Source organism: Perognathus longimembris, chromosome 25, assembly GCF_023159225.1.
Source record: "Perognathus longimembris pacificus isolate PPM17 chromosome 25, ASM2315922v1, whole genome shotgun sequence".
In the NCBI taxonomy this organism is placed as follows: domain Eukaryota; kingdom Metazoa; phylum Chordata; class Mammalia; order Rodentia; family Heteromyidae; genus Perognathus; species Perognathus longimembris.
Genome location: NC_063185.1, coordinates 16,766,311 through 16,788,727, shown reverse-complemented (window position 1 = coordinate 16,788,727; position 22,417 = coordinate 16,766,311). Strand labels below are relative to the sequence as shown.

Genomic DNA, 22,417 nt, shown 5'->3' with positions numbered 1-22,417 from the left:
GCAGTCTACAGATTAGCCATCACATGAGAAAAACTGATGAGGTCTGGAAAAAAATTCGCTGATGAAAGCATTCTCTTATCTCTTCTTTAGAGACTAAGACATATAAAACTATAAGAAGCATAAAAACAGAAAGTTATACCTGTCAGGCCTAGAGTTTGCAACTGAAACAGTTTTCCCAGCTCAAAAGGTAGAACTCGTAACTGGTTGTCATTTAAACGGAGCTCCCTGTTGACAGAAAAATTACAGAAGTCAGAAGACATATTAACTTTAATACTTAAAATCAACATATAATTTAGGAAAATAAGAACCTAAGAAGTGGAAATTTTTTTTTAACATTTCAATTTCTAGTCTTGAACATGCATACCTGAGTGATACCATGTTTCCGAGTTCTGCCGGTAAACTACGGATTTGATTACAAGACAGGTCCAGATACACCAGATTGTGAAGCTTGGCAATGTCTGAAGGAATGCGGGACAAGGAATTGTCACTCAGATGCAAAGCTGTCAAGTGAGTTAGTGACCACAAAGATGAGCTTAAACTTCTCACATTTCCTGTAAGAAGGAATGGAAAAAAGGGAAGGATTATATAGTGGTCTCTATAATATAAATTTGGTCTGTGAATTAAATAAGATTTAGATGTAATGATTAGTAACATAACCAGAAATGTAGGAAAGGTTAATAGAGGAATCTAAACTGCTATTTTAGTTTAGAAACCTTCTACTTAGCAGATTGAAACAAAAATTTAGAGTGTACACAATACTTAAGACTATGTTTTTAAAAGCACAAATAATGTATCCTTTTAAATGACCTCATTTATTGTACAGAATATGAATAATTTACACTGACCGCTCTAATATTTAAACATGACTGATTTAAATTTATGCAAAACAAAATCAAATTCCAGTGTCTCAAAGGCTGTTTTTATCTATACTGTGACATTAAAAAGAAAAAGGAATTCTAACTAAAAAGTAAAGGGAAGCGAGGTATCCTCAGTTGGGATTAAGACCAGAGTACTCAAGTATCTATGATCAAGAATCATGTCAGAGAGGAAAGGCGGGAGAGGATGCAATCATAAAATTCAATGCATATCCTACAAAATTAAGACAACTGAGGAAAGAAATGGGGTTGGAAGAGAATGATATTGATCAAGACACACTGTATTCATAAATGGCAACCCTTTGCACAGTTACAAATAAAAACTACAAATAATTTTTAAAAGAATCATAAGCAAAATCTGTACTGTCCAGAAATATTTCAGATGTTAAATTGTAACTATATAATCAAGTAAAAGAAGAGACAGAATTCAGGTAGAATCAAATGACAGTATTTTTGAATGCAATAATAAATTTGTACTTTGTAATTTCTTGATTAAGAAGTCAATAGTTTCAACAATGTAAACTTTTTCTGTAATCGCCTTAATGGTTCAGGATCTAATCTGAAAAAAAAAATGAGCAAGCATATATAATAGAAATAAGTCAACTGTTAAGAGCTGATTATCATCTAGTGGCTGGAAAGCTACTTTAAGACTTACTTCTAATTTAGATGTATCTTTTAACTCACAAGGCATCAGGTCTTTTTAATAGTAGGAATTAGTCCTTGACTTACAGCTGCTCTAGTGTCAGGAAAAGTTAAGATCAAAGTGCAAAAGAATGAAAATGTTTTTTTCTGGTAACTTAATTGCATCCTATAACAACACTCTTAAAATTATGTAGAACTACTTAAAGGTAAAATGGTATCCTAGCTATGCCAAAGCAGAGATGAGGATGGAAGAACAAGGCCAGCCAGAGTAAAAAAGTACTCAGACCTTGAGGTTGGCTTCAGCCTCCGCATAAGAGCCTCTTTTAAAAAATGAAAGACAGAAAAAGGGCTGGAGGCATGGTTCAAGTTTAAACCTTACTACTAGGGCTAGGGTGGGAGAGACTTAAGAAAAGTAACAATAATAAAACTAGTAGATATTTTACAATATCTATGTGCCAAACCACTCTTGGGCATATATTCAAAGGAGTCTAAATAAATAGATGAGAAAAATACCTGCATGGTCATGCTTATTACATCTCTGTTCACAATAGCAACTATGCAATCAGCTGAGGTGCAAAATAACCAACAAAAAGCTAAAAAAAAAAACAAACCAGTGTATGTGTGTATGTGTAATATTACTCAGTGAACTTAAAAAAAGAAAATGTACCATTTGTAAGAAAACAAACAGAATGTGAGACCATCATGGTGAATTATTGTAATTGTGGGACTGCTTGGAGGAAATGAGAAGAGGGATAGAAAAAAGGAACAGCAATGGTTGAAGACAATATAAGAAAACTTAATCCCTTTGTACACTAATGTACACCAAAAAGAAGAAAAAGGATGACAGTAAAGCAAGATATGCTGTTGACAGATGAGTACCATGAAAGGTAGAAAGGCAAATCAAGAGTGAAGAATGAATATTGTCAAAACAGTTCACATAAAAAAACCTATTCAGATTGTTTTAAGAAGGTAAGAGGGGATGAGGGACAGTAAGAGGGAGCTAATTTAACCAGAGTACGTTGCAACATATGTGGAATATCACAAAAAACTCCCCAGAATAATATATGCTAATAACAATGTTTTAAAAATCAAGATAATAGTAACTAATAGGCAAACATCAAAACTGTACAACAGCTATATTCTATATGATCAAGAAGATGGAAGACTAACATACCAAGAGACAGAAATGACAGATAACACAGACACTCTTAAACCAAACAAGTTGTACTAACATCTAACATAAAACACTGCATGTAACTAACAGATCAGACACTGAAGAAAATTAGTGAATTTGAAGAGAACTCTCCAGGATCAAAGGACAGGAAAAGAAAATACTAAGGAACAAAACAAAATTACATCAATGATACTTAGTACAACAGTCACACATGCATGCAATCGAAGTTCCCCCATAAAACAGGGATGAGGTAAGCCAGAAAAACATGTCTTAAGAGATAAATGAAGGGTTGGGAATGTGGCTTAGCAGTAGGGTGCTTCCCTTGCATGCATGAAGCCCTGGGTTTGATTCCTCAGCACCACATCAACAGAAAAAGTCAGAAGTGGCGCTGTGGCTCAAGTGGTAGAGTGCTAGCCTTGAACAAAAAGAAGCTCAGGGACAGTGTCCAGGCCCTGAGTTTAAGCCCCAAGACTGCCCCCCATACCCTCCAAAAAGAGCAAGCATTCTAGAAATCAAGAGGGAAAAGGAGACACTCCTGTGGCTAGCTATCTCTACCATGGCCGCAGAGAAGGGCATTTATGTTTACCCAGGGACAGGTGAAAGAGGGCAATATTTGTTTTGTATTTTTCAGAAGTCAAGAATTAGGACAAGGGCTGGGAATATGGCCTACTGGGACGAACACTTGCCTCATATACATGAAGCCCTGGGTTCAATTCCCCAGCACCACATATATAGAAAACGACCAGGGCTGGGGATATAGCCTAGTGGCAATAGTGCCTGCCTCAGATACACGAGGCCCTAGGTTCGATTCCCCAGCACCACATATACAGAAAACGGCCAGAAGCGGCGCTGTGGCTCAAGTGGCAGAGTGCTAGCCTTGAGCGGGAAGAAGCCAGGGACAGTGCTCAGACCCTGAGTCCAAGGCCCAGGACTGGCCAAAAAAAAAAAAAAAAGAAAACGACCAGAAGTGGTGCTGTGGCTTAAGTGGCAGAGTGCTAGCCTTGAGCAAAAAGAAGCTGGGGACAGTGCTCAGGCCCTGAGTTCAAGGCCCAGGACTGGCAAAAAAAAAAAAAAAAGAATTAGGACAAACAGGAAGGAAGAAGGAGGAAGCATAATAAGCCAACACTGACAACAAATTTCTTAAGCACTGGTTGCAATGAGAAGTTAAAATGAGTTCAACTCTAGAACATTTTAGATGGCATTCACACCAGCCGGGCTGCTGGGAAAGAATATTCCTAGTAAGTCTAGGAGTTTGTATATTTATTTGGTACATCTAGATTGTAATAAGATAGAAGAGAATTTGAGATCTGCCTAATGTTCTCAAGATTTTATTTCTGAATTAATACTGTCCTCAGAGGTGCAGACTAAAAAGGAAATGAATGAGGAAAAGGGAATCTATCCCCAAACTTATACAGAATAGTCACTTCCTGCCCCCACTGGAAGTCTATTATTTGAAAATACAGAAGCTTAAATTTAATACCAGAATTGGTTAATGTTCACTTCATCTCTGGTTTTATTTCCCCCATTTTATAAAAGGACACTGAGAATAAGAACAAAGAATGAGTTTTGAATTGACTGAAAACCACGTTCTTTCCACCAAGTCTTCCTGTGAAAATGAGCACTTGTGAAATACGATGTTTTCTTTCATGTGTTGCCAGAGTAAACTTATTTTCCTACCATCTCTTTAATTACCATACCATAATTCATGTGCACATTTCTTACCACTTATTTCAAGCTCTGCCCAGTGTGATTTCTTTCCATTTGCTGCTTCCTCAGAGGACATAATTGTGTACATCCTCCGAGGGTCAGGCGGCTCGTATTTTTCTTTGGGCATGCCTATGAGATGAAGAAAAGAACCCAATCAGTATTCTGAAGAATCAATAAATAAAAGATAACACCTTTTCAAAGCAGGTATCTATATCAAAATTTCTAAATACTATTTTCCACAAAATAAGAAACCCAGAATTCCTTGGAAAAATGGATGATTTTGAGTCCAATTTATATTCATTCAACTCTGATCATTCATGGGATATTCAGTTTGTCTTGACCACCAGGATCCTGTTAAGCTAGGGAATAGTGTATTAAACCTAAAACCTGGGGGCTGGGAATATGGCCTACTGGCAAGAACATTTGCCTCGTATACATGAAGCCCTGGATTCAATTCCCCAGCACCACATATGTAGAAGATGGCCAGAAGTGGCGCTGTGGCTCAAGTGGCACAGTGCTAGCCTTGAGCAAAAAGAAGCTGGGGATAGTGCTCAGGCCCTGAGTCCAAGCCCCAGGACTGGCAAAAAAAAAAAAAACAAAACCTACATGATGCTTATACTTATAAACTTATATGCTTTCATGGGAAAGTCAGGGGTGTGAAACAAAAACCCAAACCTAGGCACAATGAATTAAAATACAAACTATCCTGAAGCACTGAAATTGAGGACAGTCAGACTGAATATCGTTAGTGGAAAAAAAAAAAACAATAGGGGATGAGCGTTTAGGAATACACTCTAACTCCACATCACACTTCCAGAAGAGTCTATGCGTGTGCAAGTATGTGTGTGTGTATATCTGTCTGTCTGTGGTGCATGAGGGGATTGGAAGAGACCAGATTTGTAGGGAAGTGCTACAGTAATTTATCTGATGAAAAAAAGATAAAAGACAAGAAAAACAAAGGAAGCAGACCAGAATAAAGATACTTATAACAGCCCAGGGTAGTAAGCTACCCCTCAACCCTTAGCCTAGTAGTACATTAGGAGCTCCTGAGTGAAGCCCTAAATACCCCATATTTTAACCTTCTCTAGGTAGGAGGGAAGCAGAAAGAGTTGCTGAAATCAGACTTAATGAAAGGAGGTAACCGCTTCTAGTCTACTTTTGTACCAAGAATCAAACTTATACTTGACCAAAATCTGGAAAGCATCAAATATTTGGGTTCTCCCATAAGAAAATGATTTCTAACTACAAAACTGTAAACACCGAAACTAAAACCCACCAATGGAAACTGATATCTAGCCAAAAAAGTATGCCACAGTGGACCTCTCTCTACCTCTATAAACAAAAGAATAGATCCACCATAAAGAAAATATCCTCTCTACTCTCACACTTAACACTTCTATAATATGGTATATGAAGGTTTTTCCCCACACAACAAGCAATTGTCCAGTGAACACCACTGGCTGTCATATAATTCAGTCCAATCCTGGTATTAAATAACTGGAATTAAAGATCCTACAGTTTTAGGGCTCAGTCCCACAATCCAGTCCCAAATTTAGATATCTTAAGCCGAAGGCTGTCACTTAAAAACTTGTTACCAACATCCAGCTATGAATGGGGTTCCCTTTACTCCCTCCTTTGGGGCAAAGATGACCCACAGAACTCAAGAGAAACATTTTACATAAGTCCACTAGTTTATTATACAAGAGTATTTACAAAGGATACAAATGAACAGCCAGATAAAGAGCTATCAAAGGGATATATATGGGAGAAGAGCTCCCCTCTCCAGGCAAGCAACCCTCCTAGCAGTTCCTAGTTCATCAACTATTGTTGCTCAACAGGTTACACTACTGTTACTGTCTGTAGTGCTAGGGATGGACCCAGAGCCTTGTGTGTGCTAGGCAAGCACTATCACTAGGTTATATCCCCAGCTCTTGTCTTACAGAGCTGCATCTATAGGTCTCTTCTCTTTCTTACAGGTCATTAAAGTGGGCTGAAATTTTCAAACCTCGGATCATCAGGTGAATAGCCCTCCTTGCTACTCAGGGAACCCGCCATCCTAAAGTTATCTCAGCAGAAGGTAATAGGAACTAATACAGTAGTACACCAAGGTAACGTAAGGGAGAACTAATGTATTAGACAGTCACTTGCAGAGGACACAGCCACCTCCACCAATAAGCCAATTCCTGCAACAAGCTCAGTAAGCAATGGACTTTGTTTCAAATCAGCCTGGAGGATATTTCTCTTCCCTTGCCTCAATCTCTTTGGGTGGTCCATCACAGCACACATATTCCAGACTGCAATCCCCTGCTATTCCCAATAAACCCTGCTTTGGGAGCAGTCTCTTGTTCCTAACTTTGACCATGCATTTTATGTAAGTCTTAACAGGTACAAAGTATTATTTGGACAAGTGTGAGAGAGTAAAGTATTCTTTGGTCAAGTGTAAGGCAAATCAAAGGACTCTTTCAGATAAGTAATTACTAAGAAAACATACAACCTACATACTTTGTCCCAATTAAGTACATACAACAGTACTGTTTGAGAAGAAAAACATGGGAAGCAACATAGGTATAAATAAAAACATATTGTTAAGTTTCTGTTCAGCTATCCATACTATGGAAAAATCACACAGCTGTGAAAAGGTAAGTAAAGCACTGCATTACACTTATTTCACATTGTAAAATTAAGCAAATACTTAGTAGTTGGGAGCCAGTATTTTCCTTTTAAGAGAATGCTTATGAATCAAAGAAATTAAATGAAAGCACTAATACTAAATTGACTTAAGAATACCAATAATGCCAGGCGCCAGTGGCTCAGGCCTGTAATCCTAGCTACTCAGGAAGCTGAGATTTGAGGATTACAGTTCAAAGCCAGCCAAGGCAGAAAGTTCATGAAACGCTTATCTCCAATCAACCACCAAAAGCTAGAAGTGGAGCTGTGGCTCCAGTGACAGAGTGCTAGCTAGCCTTGAGCTAGGAACAGTACCCAAGTCTTGAATTCAAGCCCCAAGATCAGACAGAGACACACACCCCTCAATATACTGGGCTGGGTATGATGGCATGATTATTAATCACACTTGCTCAGGAGAGAGCACAGGCTAAGCTAGCCTGGGAAACAAGTCAGCAAAAACTCATCTTAAAAACAAAGCCAGGTATGGTTATTCATGTCTATAATCTCAGTTATTCCAGAGGAAAGGGAGGCTTGAAATCTGAGACCAGCTCAGGCCACAGCACAAAACCCTACCTGAGCTGGGTGCTAGTGGCTCACGCCTATAATCTCAACTATGCAGGAAGCTGACATCTGAGGATCATGGTTTGAGCTAGCCCAGGAAAGAAAGTCCATGAGACTCTTACCTCCAATTAACCACCAGAAAACAAGAAGTGGAGCTGTGGCTCTAAGTGGTAGGGCACTAGCCTTGATTACAAAAGCTCAGTGACAGTGGCCCAGGCCCTGAGTTCAAGCCCCACAAAAACAACAGAAACCTACCTGAAAATCTAAAAGCAAATGGGCTCCTAAAGCTCAACTGTTATGTAATAGGGTAGCTTCCCCTTAACTGTGGAGAATGTATTCCAAGAGCCCTCCAGCAGAGGCATGAAACTGTGAATAATACTGAGCCCTTAAAAGTCTGGAGCTTTTACATCTAAAGTGGCTGTAAACTTTTGATTTGTGACAGCACAGATTTCGTTCCCCTTCATATCACGTGAAAGATTCATTTGTATCATGGCTCTCAGCAAACTCAGCATCAGGTTTTTTCCTTTCCTTTGAGAAGTTTCACCTTCTCAATGAAACATTTTATGATGTCTCTTTTGAATATCCAATTCTCCAGCACCACTGTTCTTGTGCTCTAGGGACACTAGACAAAATAAGGATTGAACATTAGCACTGTGATGCCACAACAAGCCGACAGACAGTGTGGATGGGCAGGCAGTATACACAGTGTGGAAACGCTGACTAAAGACATGGTTCCCTTCCTGGGTCTCCGTGGGAGGGCACAAGAATTCATGCTCCTTAGGATGGTACATTGATAACTTTAACTTCAAGATTTGCCTTCTGGTAAACATAGGGGTAATATTTCCAGCTAAGTTCTACAGGCTACCTATGCCTAACAATTAAATTCCTGAACTTGGGTACCATTCGGGACTTTCATTCTTTTTCACTTCTTTTAAGTTCTTCCAAAACATACTGACATTTTGTTTACAAATGACCCTATATCATAGAGCAACTCAAGTCCCTTACAAACTGGACTACACATACCACAAATCCACATTAAAAAAGTTTCAGTCACTACCTCATCATCTCAAATGTGACTTGATTTTTACATGTACAGTCTCCGCACCCTATTCTCCACACTAGTATCAGCTGTTCTCTAACTTTGCTCCCATTTTTTTAAAAAAAAAAAAATCTCCTTTTGGAGGGCTCTCTCCTTGCGCTAGGAAAAAAGGCAGAAACTTAAGCTTACCAAACATGATCCTTTAAAATCTGGGCAGGATACAACTTTTCAAGTTCCTCTCAAGTCACTCCTGCCGTTCCAGGAACATCGCACCATTGGCCTTACCCCAACACTTGACACCTCAGCAAACTCGCTGTTCCTTCTGTGGAAAATGACTCTCCTTCCTAGTTTGGCAAGCTCCTACTCAGTGATACTTTTTGTAAACTGGCACCACACTCTCCCCTAAATTTAATCATTCTCTGCTCTTCCAAAGCAACTGAAATTAAGGAGTGAATATTAAGCCTATGTTCTCACTACATGTTAGCAGAAACTGCATTCTCAGTGCCCAAGCACCATGGCCATCAAGTGATAGGAACTGACATGGTAATTTGAGTTACCAAGAACATATAAATGTCAGCCATTTGAGCAAGGTAAACCAAGCCCCAAAAGCCAAGTGTGTTTTTGCTCACTGAGGGATCTAGACCTAAAAGAAACATGTGTGTACATCAGTAGACATAAATATGGAGAAAATATGATTGTAATGGTGAGACTGTTTGGTGGTAAAAGAGAAAAAGGGAAAGAAAATAATGGAGAATGAATAATATCAAAATATATGTTGCCTATATTACATAAAAAAACTTGCTGAAAGCTGTTAAATAGGGAGCAGGGAAGATGGGGAAAGCAATAGAGGGGGATAATCGTACTAAAACACAATGTAATTAGACATGAAATACCATTGTGAAATTTCATGTCTAACTAATATTCACTAAAAAGTGACAGGTTGGTAAAACAGGCTCTGCTAGAGCGAGAAGTAGACACAGAGGGGGAATGGAGGGTCAATGAGGCTCAATATGGTTGAGGTACTTAATGAGAACAATGAAACTTGTTGACCTTGTTTTAAAAGGGGTATGGGGATTTATGAGTGTGACAGAAGGATGATTCTTTACTCCTTCAAATGCCAAAATCCGGTGCATACTATTGTATGCTAATGATTATGAGCTAAATGTACAGTGTGATTACAACTTGATGTATTCAATATTTAACTACATACAATGTTCTATCACATCTCATTTCAAGTTGGCTACCTCTAAAGGAAAAAGTACATCAGTAAAAGGTTTTGCAGATACTAAGGTATGAGGATTAAAACTAGTGTTTCCTACAAAATAATTAAGTTCTAGCCAGAACAAGTATATGTACCCATAGATCCAAGTCTATTCTCCAATAAAACATACATTCTTAGCTCAACTTGTGTGGACTTTTTTTCAAAGTAACAAATATTTTAAGCCAGAGCTTCTCAACCAGTGGACCTTGCACATGGGAGCAGGTTACAAATGTACTGAGGTACTAACCCCTCATCTCTCATATCCTAAGGATTTTACAAACACAAGCTGCCTTAGCCACTTATTCCAATATGCCTTACATATGTTATCCTTTTCTGCTACACTTTGATATGGAAAGGGGTTGCTTTAAAGATTATGTAACTCAAGGTTATGGGGTGTGGACAGGTTATAGGGGTGTGTGATATTGACAAAAAGCATTGTGCTCTGCTCATAACCTGACTTATAGAACTGTAACCCCTTTGTACAACTACTAAATAATAAAAATATATACATTAACCAAATATATATTTACAAGGTACAAGCACTGTAGGTGAATCTGTACAAGGTCTTTATTTGTAGTCAAGACCAAGCTCTACATACTCACAAGAAATAGCCTGAATTTTCCCAGCAACTATTGTTTTATTTTCCCTTGCCAACAAGGTTTAAGAAATCAGAAGTTGCCTATAAAAGCAGCTTCCTGGGCTACATCAACAGTGATCAGGACACAATGTGAAATTTCAGAAGGAATGCCTTTCTGGGGGAAATCTTTGGTTTCACTGGAAAGTCTGTATCTTTTCTAGAATACTTTTGTCCATTTCAGAAGATATCTGTGTTCAACTACTAAGTAAAGACCTCACAGATCTACCTTAAATGGAAGAACATCCTGTTCAAACAAATCTGTAGCAATTACCTCACACTTCCATGTGCACTTGCCAGCAGACAGAACCTTATCCTTCCCTCAAATTATCTTGGGCAAGATACTTTCATCTTTCTAGGTCTCCTGGGCAGCTGTTCAAATGGTTTGTTTCAAGTAAGATGGCAGCAAACATATGTCTAAAGCTGCACAATTTTTACACTAAATTATTCCAAAAGGCAATCACATTCTAAAGACTGTGTCAACTGTCTAAACAATTAGAAGGTCTTTAGCACCTTTTGTTCAACGGCTATTATCAGCCTAAAACTGTTTGGAATGGCGGTAAATTCCAGTATATTGTGAGAATACAAAGTGCTGTATCACACACCATTTTACATTTATTCAGTATTCACACTCTTCCTCTCCAAAGTTAAAAAAAAAAAATCTCAGCTACAAGCAGGTAAGGATATTCAGCACTATCCAGTCCACAGGTAAAACAACTAAATATAGGAACTCAAATTCAAGCAGATTATTTCAACATCAGCTTACAGTAAATCCAAGAAGGTCAGGCACTGAGACCATTCACAATGTTGCCATTTGCTGTTAACAGTTAAAGGAAAGACTACAGGTGTTGGGTTAGCAGGATCTCTCAGGAAGGCGAGGGAGGAGAGTCAAAGGAAACCAAAGGGGAGGGGTTTAAGAGCCAACGACTTGAGTTGAAAAAAATAAAAATAACAAAATGGGGCAGCGATTATAAAGGGGAAAAAAACACACACAACTGCTTTCAAGTATTAAGTACAATCTCCGAGTCCTCAGCAATACCATCGAATCATCTGGGTGCTAAAAGTGCTTCCCTAACCATATAATTCATCTCGATCCCTTCTCTCCCCACCTCCACCCCCAAAATAACGAGCGGTTAAGTTGAATCTAAAATACTTGGGGAAGCCAGGGTGCTGGTGGCTCAACCTGCCTGTAATCCTAGCTACTCAGGGACGCTGTGACCCGAAGGATCGAGGTTCGAGGTCAGTTCAGGCAGAAAATAAGTAAAACAGAGAAATGAGTTGGGAAGAGAAGAAAAGGGGGGGGGAGGTGGAGGGGGGAAGGAACCACTACAGTCGCTTTCCCGCCAGGCGGTAACAACGTTCGCGTAGTGCAAAGTTCCATAGAGCGCAAACCCCATAAAGCCACTTTCTCAGAAGTTGCCACCCGTCGAGGCCCCACGAGTCCCAGGGGGTGGGGGGGGGGGGGGACTAGAATCGGAAAGGGGAGGAAGGGAGAGTAGAGGAGGGGGTGTCCTGGAGGCGGATACCCGCCCCTACCGTCAATCAACCCCCCCCTCCCTACACTCCCGCACTGGGAGGAACGGGGGTGTGGGAGGGGTGGGGGTGGAGGACGGGTGGCGCGGCCCGGGGAGGGGCGGGATGGCGATCCGGTCGCCCTGAGGGGGGGAGAGGGAGACCCGGGGAAAAGGGGGAGGAAGGGAGGGAGGGAGGGAAGCGGGCGACAACCCCCTCCCCCACCCCACACACCCCACTCCCCCCCCCCCGCAACAGCCAGAAGTCAGTTCACCAGAGCGGCGTGTGGCCGCCACGCACGGAAACTACATATAAAGTTGCCCGCGACTGGAGCCCCGCGCGCGCCCCCACCCCCCCTCCCCCAGGTCCCGGCTGAGCGGGCTGAGCGGACCGAGCGGGGGGGGGGGGGGGGTTGGGATCAGCAGCGCGCCCCGGGCCGGGCCGGGCCTCGCTCACCTCTCGAGGAGCGACGCCTTCCTCCACCTCCACCGCCGCCGCCGCCGCCGCCGCCGCCTCCTCCCTGTGAGTGCAGCGGGGTCTGACCTGTGGAACCACCATACCAGTCCCGCCCGCTGCTGCAGCGCCGCCGCCGCCGCCGCCGCCGCTCGTTTGCCGCCTCAGCCGCCGCTCTTTGTTCCCCCTCCGAGCGCCACCGCTTCAAGCTGCCCGCCTCCGCCGCCCCGACCGGCCGCCACTACGCCCTCCCGCTTTCTCGGCCCCCGGCCTCGCCCTCCTCGCTGTGCCCGTCGCCGCCGCCACCGCTTTCGCCTCCGCGCCGTCGACGCCGCCGCCACCGACGCCGACGCCTCCTCCTCCGCGCCCCCCTCGTTTTCATTGAAAGCAAACAAGCATCATGGCGGCCGCCGCCTACCCCCAGCCAGCGAGCAACCCCGACCGCCACCGCCGCTCCAACATCCCGAGCGCCCATTGGCCCGCCGCCGCCGGGCGCGACCATCCCGCGTCGGAAGCCCGGGGGGGGACGGATTCGTTATTCGCTCGTCACTGGCCTTAAGCCCCGCCCCCTGCCCCCCCCCCGCCACGGGAGGACAGTGAGCCGGCCCGACGCAGTTCAGTCCTCCTTGGGTTCTTCCCTTCCCGCTCTCTCTCGAGTTTCCTTGTCCGGGCTGTTTCCCTCCCCCTCCCGCCCCTTCCCAAGGCTCCTCCTTGCTTTATCTAGGTCTGCCCCTTTTCCTTGGGTTCTCGCTTTTATCCCCCTTTTTCTCTCCATCCTCCTCTCGCGTCTTCCTCTTCCTCTTCCTTAAAGCCTTGACCTGTCAATCACGTGGGAACACAGATTAGGATCTCAGAATTCACCTCAGCCGGTGTCTTGATCTTCCTAACGACAAAATGTGTGTGTGTGTGTGTGTATATACATATATATACATATATATGTGAGAGAGAGAGAGAGAGAGCCCATTTATACTCATGAATGAATGATAACTCAGTCGGGAGAATGAATGAATGGACAGTTTTTTGGTGGTGGGGTTCCAGCCTGAGTAAGCATAATAGTATCCGAAGAACAAAGTACTCTGGTTCAGGGAAAACTGGTGGTGGAAGGTAATCAGAGAAAAGACTGGGCTGTGTCATACGATGTTGGCATCAAGAAACATTTGTTGACTGGCAGTTCTGGCACACAGAGGAATCAGACCCCCACCTGTCCTGAAGAAGCTCTCAATCTAGGGGCACAACACCCCACAGGTGTTAAAACACAGTAACGTGTGCACTTAAGGATACGGCAAGGACAAGCCAGAGCTCCCTCCGCACATAGACCACCACCACTACCCACATGGCAAACTAGGGTGTACTGCTACCCACTCTTCTCTGGAAAATCCACTCTGAAGAAATGAGTGAGGAGCCAGGTGTGGGGGGTTCATCCCAGCTACTAGGAAGTGGAGATTGGAGGTCAGTGGTTTAATCAAGATTAATCAAGACTCTGTCTTGAAAGCAAGCTGGGCTGGCAACTGTGGCTCATGCTTGTAATCCTAGTTATTTGGAAGTCTGCGATTAGGCAGTTGGGGCAGGAAAGTTCACAAGACCCCTTCAACCAAGAGCTGGATGCTGTGGCGGGAGCCTAAAATAGGCAAGTCACCCCAGGCCTGTGTCCAGGCAGGAGTGAGACTCTATCTCAAACATAATGGGAGGGGGGAGACACAAAAGGGTGGTTAAGTGGTAGAGTACCTGCCTAGTAAGTACAAAGTTCAAACCTGATTATCACAAAAAAGAGATTGAGAGAAAGAGCATTGGCACATGATATGATATGATATGATACTGTAATCCCAAGTAGCTAGGAAGTAGAGGTAGGACGATCTCTGCCCTTGATAGGCCCCAGGCAAAAAAGTGAAAGACCCTATTTGAAAAACACAAAAAAAAGGGCTAAAGATGTGGCTCAAGTGGTAGAGCCTACCAAGTGAAGGCCCTGAATTCAAGCCCCCAATCCACAAAAAGAAAAAGTGAGAGAAGCAGATTCCAGGAAGTACCAAGGAAGACACACACACACCCTCCATTGAAAGTCTGCCTTGAGGGCTGAGAATATGGCCTAGTGGTAGAGTGCCCCCCTTATGTACATGAAGCCCTGGGTTCGATTCCTCAGCACCACAGATATAGAAAAGGCCAAAAGTGGCACTGTGGCTCAAGTGGTAGAGTGCTAGCCTTGAGCAAAAAGAAGCCAGGGACAGTGCCCAGGCCCTGAGTTAGAAGAAGAAGAAAGAATAAGGAAGAAGAAAAAAGAAAGTCTGCCTTGAACCATAAAAGGATGTGGGAAATGGATGGCTGTTGCCTGGGGCTGGATAGTAGGCAGAATGAGGAAAGGACTGAGGACAAACACTATTCAAGGATCCAGATGTTCTATATTCAGGACAGAATTTCCACATTGGTCTCCACCCAGCATTGCTTTGTGGTTATCACCTGCCCTTAGTGGGGACATCGGCAGTCACAGCCCAGGCATTTATTGTCTGAGGTACTGGAAAATGTGTCACTCCACTCCTCCAGGAGTTGGACATTGGAGTTATACAGCCCCTGTGCTATACAAAGGGTAACAGGCTGAGGGGCAAGTGAGGCTGACATCTAGATGAACCTTTTCCATTCAAGGGATGTATCGTCGCATAACAAAAACACTTCGCAGTCTCTTAGTTCTGTGTCTCAGGTAGTGGCTGGGTGTTGGATGTCTGGTATCTGTGTATCTTCTAGTAAAGCCCTTCTCTTTATATATAGAATGTTTCATCCTTTTGCTTTTCTGGGTGGCCTCCTCCAGGTAGAAGTTATCCCGGACTTTTCACATGAAAACGCAAGGATCCAACAAGAAGGAAGTGGAAGCCTCAAGATCTTTTGAAGAAGGTCACTGTCTCTGAATGTTATCCATCAAAACAATCACAAGCCCAATATAGATTCAAGATGAGAGGACATAAGCCAGGGAGGAGAATGGCGAACTTACATGGAGTCATCTAAGTAGATAAGCCCCACAAAATGCTACAGTCCCCAGAGGTGGGCAGTGTTGATCAGCTACAACCAAAAGTCCACTGAACACCAAGAAATGAAGCAGTTCCTAATGTTTTATTTGCAAGACAAACTGAACTGCTGCAAGACAGAATGCATGCGATGGAAGACCCATCAATCTGGTAGGAAAGCTTGTGGGAAGCCAAGCCATGCTGGCGTTTGCTTGGTGAGTCTGAAATAGGAACCCCATGGAACTACTCAGGACTGGGTAGTCAGTTCCCTCTTCCTAGAGTTGGAGGCTCGGTGTCCAGGGACATCAAAATCACTCATTCTTGTGTAATGCCTGGGACGTTGACACATACTGACCCTTCCCATGATTACAGGCTCCCAAGCTACAGTTTTCCTCAGACAGTTTCAAATTGCAATCATATTTCCCTCTTATGATCCTTTATCTCTTGTCTCACTGTACTAGTCTTCAATGGATTGAAAATCTAACATAAACAGCTATAAGAAAGGCTGGAAAAGGAATAATCAGCTGGCTCAAATAGCTTTAAAAGGGCCAAGAGGTGTATACCACCTTGAGGTGTGGCTTGATAGGAGGGTGAATGCCACTTTTAGCTCTGGTTACCTCTATGATAACCACATTATCAAGAATCATATTGAGTCAAAATGGATGCCAGCTTTTACCAGGTTCAAGCCCAGCAGGAGAGTAAAGGCCTCCTTCAACATGCAGAAAGAAATGACCTGGCTTAGGAGAGGAACACAAAGATACCACGCCTATGTGCATCTGATCATATAAAATAATACATACATCAACTCTAGGAAATGGAAAGAAACCAGGGTTTTTTTTCCCCCTTGTTACTGTATCTGTTTTATTCTTTTTGTCTTATTTGCTTATTTATCTGTCTTTGGGATGGTAAGGAGAGGCACAGGAATGGAGGGACAAAGAGTGAACAATTGGAGCTGCAGTACTCACTAGACACTATGTTGAACGTGAACTATACACCTTGTAGGTGGGGAATGGGAGGGAGAAACAGGAAGAGGGCGAGGGAAGGGGTGACATTGTCAGAAATGTGCTTATTACCTGACTTACGTAAATGACACCTCTGTGCATCACCTTTAAAATAACAATAAAACATTTCTTAAAAGAAGAAATGACCTGAAACTGAACTAAACACCATGGTCAGGAGAATGTCAGAACTGGCCAGGAAGAAGTCAAATGCCCATTTCTGGAGCTGGATTGTCTTCATCCTCACCAACGTATATATGGAAAGAGCTGGGATTCAGAGGAAAAGGGAAAAGGGGGGAGGGAGGGGGAAAGGCTGTTGGAAGGAAGAGAATGAGAAACAGAAGGGCAGGAAGAGACAGAGGCCCTGAGGTCCTCCACCTGGCTCAGACTCTTTGCCAGTTCCTCCTCCAGGCACCTGTCTTGGCTTGGCTTCACTCCCAGTATGTGTGGTATCACGGGAAAATGTCTCAATGTCTTAGAATGAGGGAGAGAGAGAGAGAGAGAGAGAAAGCTTCTATTCTGAGTTCATGTGCCCTGCCTGAAGACTCACCTTTTCCTAGATCCATTAGAAGAGGCCTCAAGTCTGTTTCTGTTCTCGAGTGGTCTGTCACACTGAATCTTTTTTTTTTTCCATGTTAAACAGATAATTTGTAGGGACTAGAGGTAAAGAGCATTTGCCTAGTATATGAAAGGACCTGTGTTTCAATCACAGCACTGAAAAAAAATCGAAAAAAAAATCTGAGCTGGGTGCCATTGGCTTTCACCTGTCATCCTAGCTACTCAAGAGGCTGCAATCTGAAGATCATGGTTGAAAGCCAACCTGAGCAGCAAAGTCCATGAGACTCCTATCTTCAAATAACCACCATAAAAATGGAAGTAGAGCTGTGACTGAAAGTGGTAGACTGTTAGCCTTGAGTGAAAAAGCTCAGAGATGAGGCCCAGGCCCTGAGTTCAAGCCCTGTGATCGACAAAACAAAAATAATCTGTAGCCATGTTTTAAAAACGAGAAAAGCATACAGTGATGCCTTATCCCTGTGCCCACCCAAGCTGTAGTTCCCAAAGACTCTCATTTGGATTGATGAAAATGATTTGGCCTTAAATGAAAAAAATAAAAAACAAGGAAACGGCAAACCTCAGGCTAATTTTCTAGATAAAGGTGCTTTACTCCCAAAAACAGCTGGGAACAAGAAAACTTTATTCTCACACAGTGTGGGAATCATGTTTTAGATAATATGCCCAATGTGTTTTTCTTCAATTAACAGACACCATTTCAGGTGAGCAACAGCAACAACAACAACAAAAACCCCTCTAAATTGAGACTGATGGGATCCAGTCGTTCCATCCGGTGTGAAGAAAAAATAAATAAAATACATCTGAACACTCTGACTTGTATTTGTTGTACTCCTTCCAGGATTTTCTGGTGGTTTGAGGTGTGGCCTGAGTGGCAGAAAGGAGACAGGAATGGCCCTCAGGCATTTGGCCTGAGAAACTGGAAGGTAAATTGGTGTTAGCTCTGACGTACGGGATGGTGGATGGAGCTATGTTTGGCACCACAAGTTACAGAGGTTCCAAAGAAAGCTTGGTGATTCCTTCTGCTTAGACGTCATAAGATGCCAACACCTACAGGTGAGTGAATAAATCACCCACACTCCCTTCGGTGAAAAAGCACTGAACTACCTGGCTCCTTATTATGGGATATGAGCTGTTGGAGCAATGGCAAGAGGCAGATATACAGAGCCTGAAAGATACTTATTGAGTTGGGCCATTTAGGAAAGGGTGACTTGCTTGTAGCAGGTAACAGGAGGCCTTGTGAGGCCCTCTGGGAAACCACAGGGAGAAGCAGAATTCACCTTCAGAATACGCACAGGGTCCTTGAGCCAGACTGATGACACCCCCCCCCCCCAGGGGCTGCTCCTTCATGAGCGACAGATTAACTCAGAATCCCAGAAGGATCTTTAGGGGGAGCATCAGCAGAACTGAAAGCAAAAATCTGAAAAGGTACAGAGAATGTGGGTCCTCTCGGAGATGCCCCTTACCCCAACACACAGGGCTTCTAGGAGTCTAGGTGATGAATATTTCAAATTTCTTCCTGTATAACTTGATTGATGGGCCACCATCTGAATCTATTAGGATTTAGCTAAGTGAAGCCAGACGTTTGTGGCTCATACCTGTAATTCTAGCTACTTGGGAGGCTGAGATCTGAAGGTCGTGGTTCAAAGCCAATCAATCTCAAGCAGGAAAGTCCATGAGACTCTCATCTCCAATTCACCACCAGAATCCCCGAAGTGGTGCGGTGGCTCAAGAGTGCTAACCTGAGTTCAAGCCCCATGACCAAAAAAAAAAAACAAAACAAAACTAAGCAAGAGTACCAATCCCTGAGTTCAAGCCCTACCTAGTACTGGAAAGAAAAACAAAACAAAAAACACCTAAAATTAAAAAAAAAAACAAAAACAGATTCAAAGTGATTTAAGCAGAAGTGGGAGTTTGTTGGCTCAGAGCACAAATGTTCTGTGACTTAATAAACTAGCAATTTGTTTCTTGTTTACATGCCATTGAAGTGCTCCAATTCATCAGGTAAGTATCCTCCAGGGAGTGACTCATGACCTACGTCCCATCTTCTTACACTCCTGTCATCCTCTAGGTTGAGTTTCTTATCTGTGTGTGTGTGTGTGTGTGTGTGTGTGTGTGTGTGTATGCAGTAGATTTTTGAATGGTAATCTTGTATACTGACACCTTATTTATTGAATGCTCTTTCCTTTAATAAATTATATTCTTTGGAATTTTCTATGTGGACACAGACGGCTTTAGCAAGCACTCTACTACTAGGCCACATTCTCAGTCCCACTGGAGGGCTTAGCAAACAGCTACTAAGTAATTCATGGGCAGGTAGCCTACACACTGTTGATGCCCTGAACAAAGCAATACTTTAGGTCCTGGCTGGACTGGAACAGGATTGCAGGAGATTTCATCATGCTACCCAAAACCATATGCAATTTTAATGTTATAAATTGTTAATCTCTGGTCCTCTCATGAAGTGACAGCACAGGTCAGGAAGAGCGACTAGACTATCACAGGTCCTGAGCCCCCATTCTCAATGATGTCTCAGTCTATTTCTTTCTCTGGTGTTCAAATTGGGCAAAATCTACAGTCTGTCTTCAACTTCAATGCGGCTACCCTCTTGTCCTCTCCACTCCATGATTAAATCTATCCAGAAAGCTCTTACTTGTGGTTCTTGATGTTCTTCGGTTCTTCAGTTTCTACTTAAGTGTCTTTTGGTCACTTCTTTGCTGAGATTTTTCCATGGTTTCAAGAGAATAATGTCCCAATAACCATGGAAGCATTAAAAAAAAATGATGGCTGCTTTAAAATGGTCAGATCACTCCAACATTGGATTCATGTATTTCTGACGTCACTTGTCTTCTTAAATTCAAATTGTGGTTTTCCTGTTTCTGGGTACGATGAGTTGTTTTCTATTGTACTCTTTATATTTGGGTTATTATGAGAGAGGACCCTTAATCCCACTTAAATCCATTTTTAGCAGGCAGCCGCCCAGGTTTGAATGTAGAATATGTTTACTTTTATGAGCTTTTGTTCTGATGACAGCTTGGCTTTCTGAGCCCTTCCACTACTATTATGGTCTGTTTTGTTGGGGCTCGCTCTGTCCCTGCTAGTCTGTAGAAGGCACTTCCCTACATTTAACTGATTGGCCCTTTGGCGAAGAAGGGATGGAGCTGGGGTCTCCTTTTGACCCAGGATTTTGGCTGATGGTGCCACTGCAGGCCAACCAGTGCCCCTGGTTGTAGCATGAGGTCTGGAATATTCCAAGGCTTTGCTACTGCTCCTACTGAGGGCAGAGATTGCCAGGCAGAGCCCAGGACTGGGAGCTGGAGTGATTCTGGTGGATTGTACGGTCACCTTGTGGGCCAGGGGCTGGATTTCAAGGTTTTAATCTCGTTTCTCAGCTTTCTTCTCTCCCGGATTAGTTTGCACCATCTGGAGTCTAAGTCAGTTATGACTCAAGTATGAGTTTCTTAGCTTCCAAGATTCTAATGCTGTTTCCCTCTCCCTTTTGTCCTCACTTTTGCTTTGCGGGTTTATTTGCCTCTCTTTATTCAATTACTGCACTTTTCATAAGGTTTTAGGAACAATTGCAATCAGATGGAGGTAGGTCAATTCTTCATCTTAAAACACAATCCATAAATGGGTAGATAGAAGAATAGATGAAAGAATATAAATGCATAAGAATATATAAAAGAATATGTGTATTTGACCCAGGATTGAATCAAAGACTTTGCCATATGCTAAGCACATGGTCTCCAATGATTGTTTCTTATAATTTTTAACCTCATAAAAATCGGTAATCATATCCTTTTCCTCATTTCTAATATTTCCTATTTCTGTTTCTAGTTTTTCCTCTCCTTTTAATTTTGAATCTGAGTTATTTGCTTTTCATTAGCATTGTAAAAAGTAGTTCTTAATCAGGCTACATTTGGGTTGCATTTCACTCATTTCTTTATCTAACATTCTCCCTTTTCTTCTCTTCACATTTATTATCTTGTTTATTTTTATTCTGGGAGCTAATGCTCAGCTCATTTGCTTTCAATTTCCTTTATTTTCTAAAATTTCACAAGACATTTTTACCAAGGTTGTTATTTTTTTTGGCTGTATTCAATGACTTTTAAGATATAATGCTCTCATTGACATTGCTTTATGAATTAACATTTCACTTGGTGTTTCTTTAACAAATAGTTATTTATGAGATTTTTTTGGAAAAACCCCTCAAAGTTTGGAATTCTGGGTAAATAGAGGGAAGAGAAGGGTGGAGCTCGATGAAGCTCCGTTTTGGTAATTTCTCAATTATTATTTTGTAGTAAGAAAGTACGTGGCACACTTCCTGCTTTGCAGCATTTACTTAGGTGTTCTTCGTGGCTAAGGGAAACAATTTTGGCAAATGCTTCATACATGTCTGAGGGGAATGATAGTTTCTGTGAGACACACTTGTGTTTAGACAATTAGAAACAGAATTTTCATTGCAGCTCTTTAGAAAGGACTTATATTTACTGAGTGCTTATTTTATTGTCATACATAATTCCAGGCTTTCTCAACCCTGGCACTGTTACCATTTGGGGTCAGTCTTGTAAAGGGCTGTCCTGTGAATGATGAAATGTTTAGTTGTTTTTCTGACCCTCCCCGTTCAGATGCCAGAAACATCTACACCAGTTGTTTCCACCAAAAATTGTCTCCAAATGTTCTCTCTGGGTACACAGTCACCCTTGACTGAGAACCACCTCACTTATCTAAGAGCTGACATCTATGAATTCATTTAGTCTTCCTCACAAAACCATGAGGGAGGTTCCTCTAATGTCACCTCATTTTGCAAATAAGTATCTATAAACAGAATAGCTAAAAACCCAGCAAAGTTAAAAGTAACTTTCCTTGGCTCTGTAGAGTTGTTAAGAATCATTCCTAACTGAAAAAAGAAAAAAAATCAATTTTAACATCATTCAACATATCCCCTACCATGTGCACAGTGAATGAAGTAGCTACCTGATTTATGTCTCAGGACAAGATCGACAGCGGCAGGGAGAAAGTTGTAGACTTCTTCTAGCAGAGGATAAAATATGCAACATCACTTCTGATCTAAAGATGCTAATTAGAGTTTTCTGTGAACGGTTCCTTTTCCCATCTCTAGAGGTCCCTCTAATGATGGGAGTCATGGCTTGAGCTGTTTTTCTTGGTCTTCCCCTTTCAAGAAGCAGCCTCCCCTTTAGATATCAGGTGGCTCTCAGTCCTCTGTTCACATTTATGGAGGAGAAATAAGTGAGATTTGGGGGGGTAACACTTGTTGACTAAAGCCATCACTTTGTCCTTGGAGAATAGTATTGCACATTGCAGATACTCTTC

General features: G+C 42.4%; 1 protein-coding gene across 2 annotated transcripts in view; it reads right to left on the bottom strand.

Moving 5' to 3' along the window:
• The window catches only part of Cnot6 (CCR4-NOT transcription complex subunit 6), a 34,172-nt gene extending 21,231 nt beyond the window's left edge, over window positions 1–12,941 (bottom strand). The window contains exons 1-4 of one of the 2 annotated variants that reach the window (XM_048334000.1): window positions 12,529–12,941; window positions 4,414–4,527; window positions 365–551; window positions 140–225 (exon numbers count right to left, since the gene is read on the bottom strand). In XM_048334000.1, coding sequence (XP_048189957.1) covers window positions 140–225; window positions 365–551; window positions 4,414–4,525 — 385 coding nt within the window. In that variant the 5' untranslated portion in view covers window positions 4,526–4,527; window positions 12,529–12,941. The remainder of the gene's footprint in view (window positions 1–139; window positions 226–364; window positions 552–4,413; window positions 4,528–12,528) is intronic. The other variant, XM_048333999.1, reaches the window with a different exon arrangement.
• Between the last annotated feature and the right edge of the window lie 9,476 nt (window positions 12,942–22,417).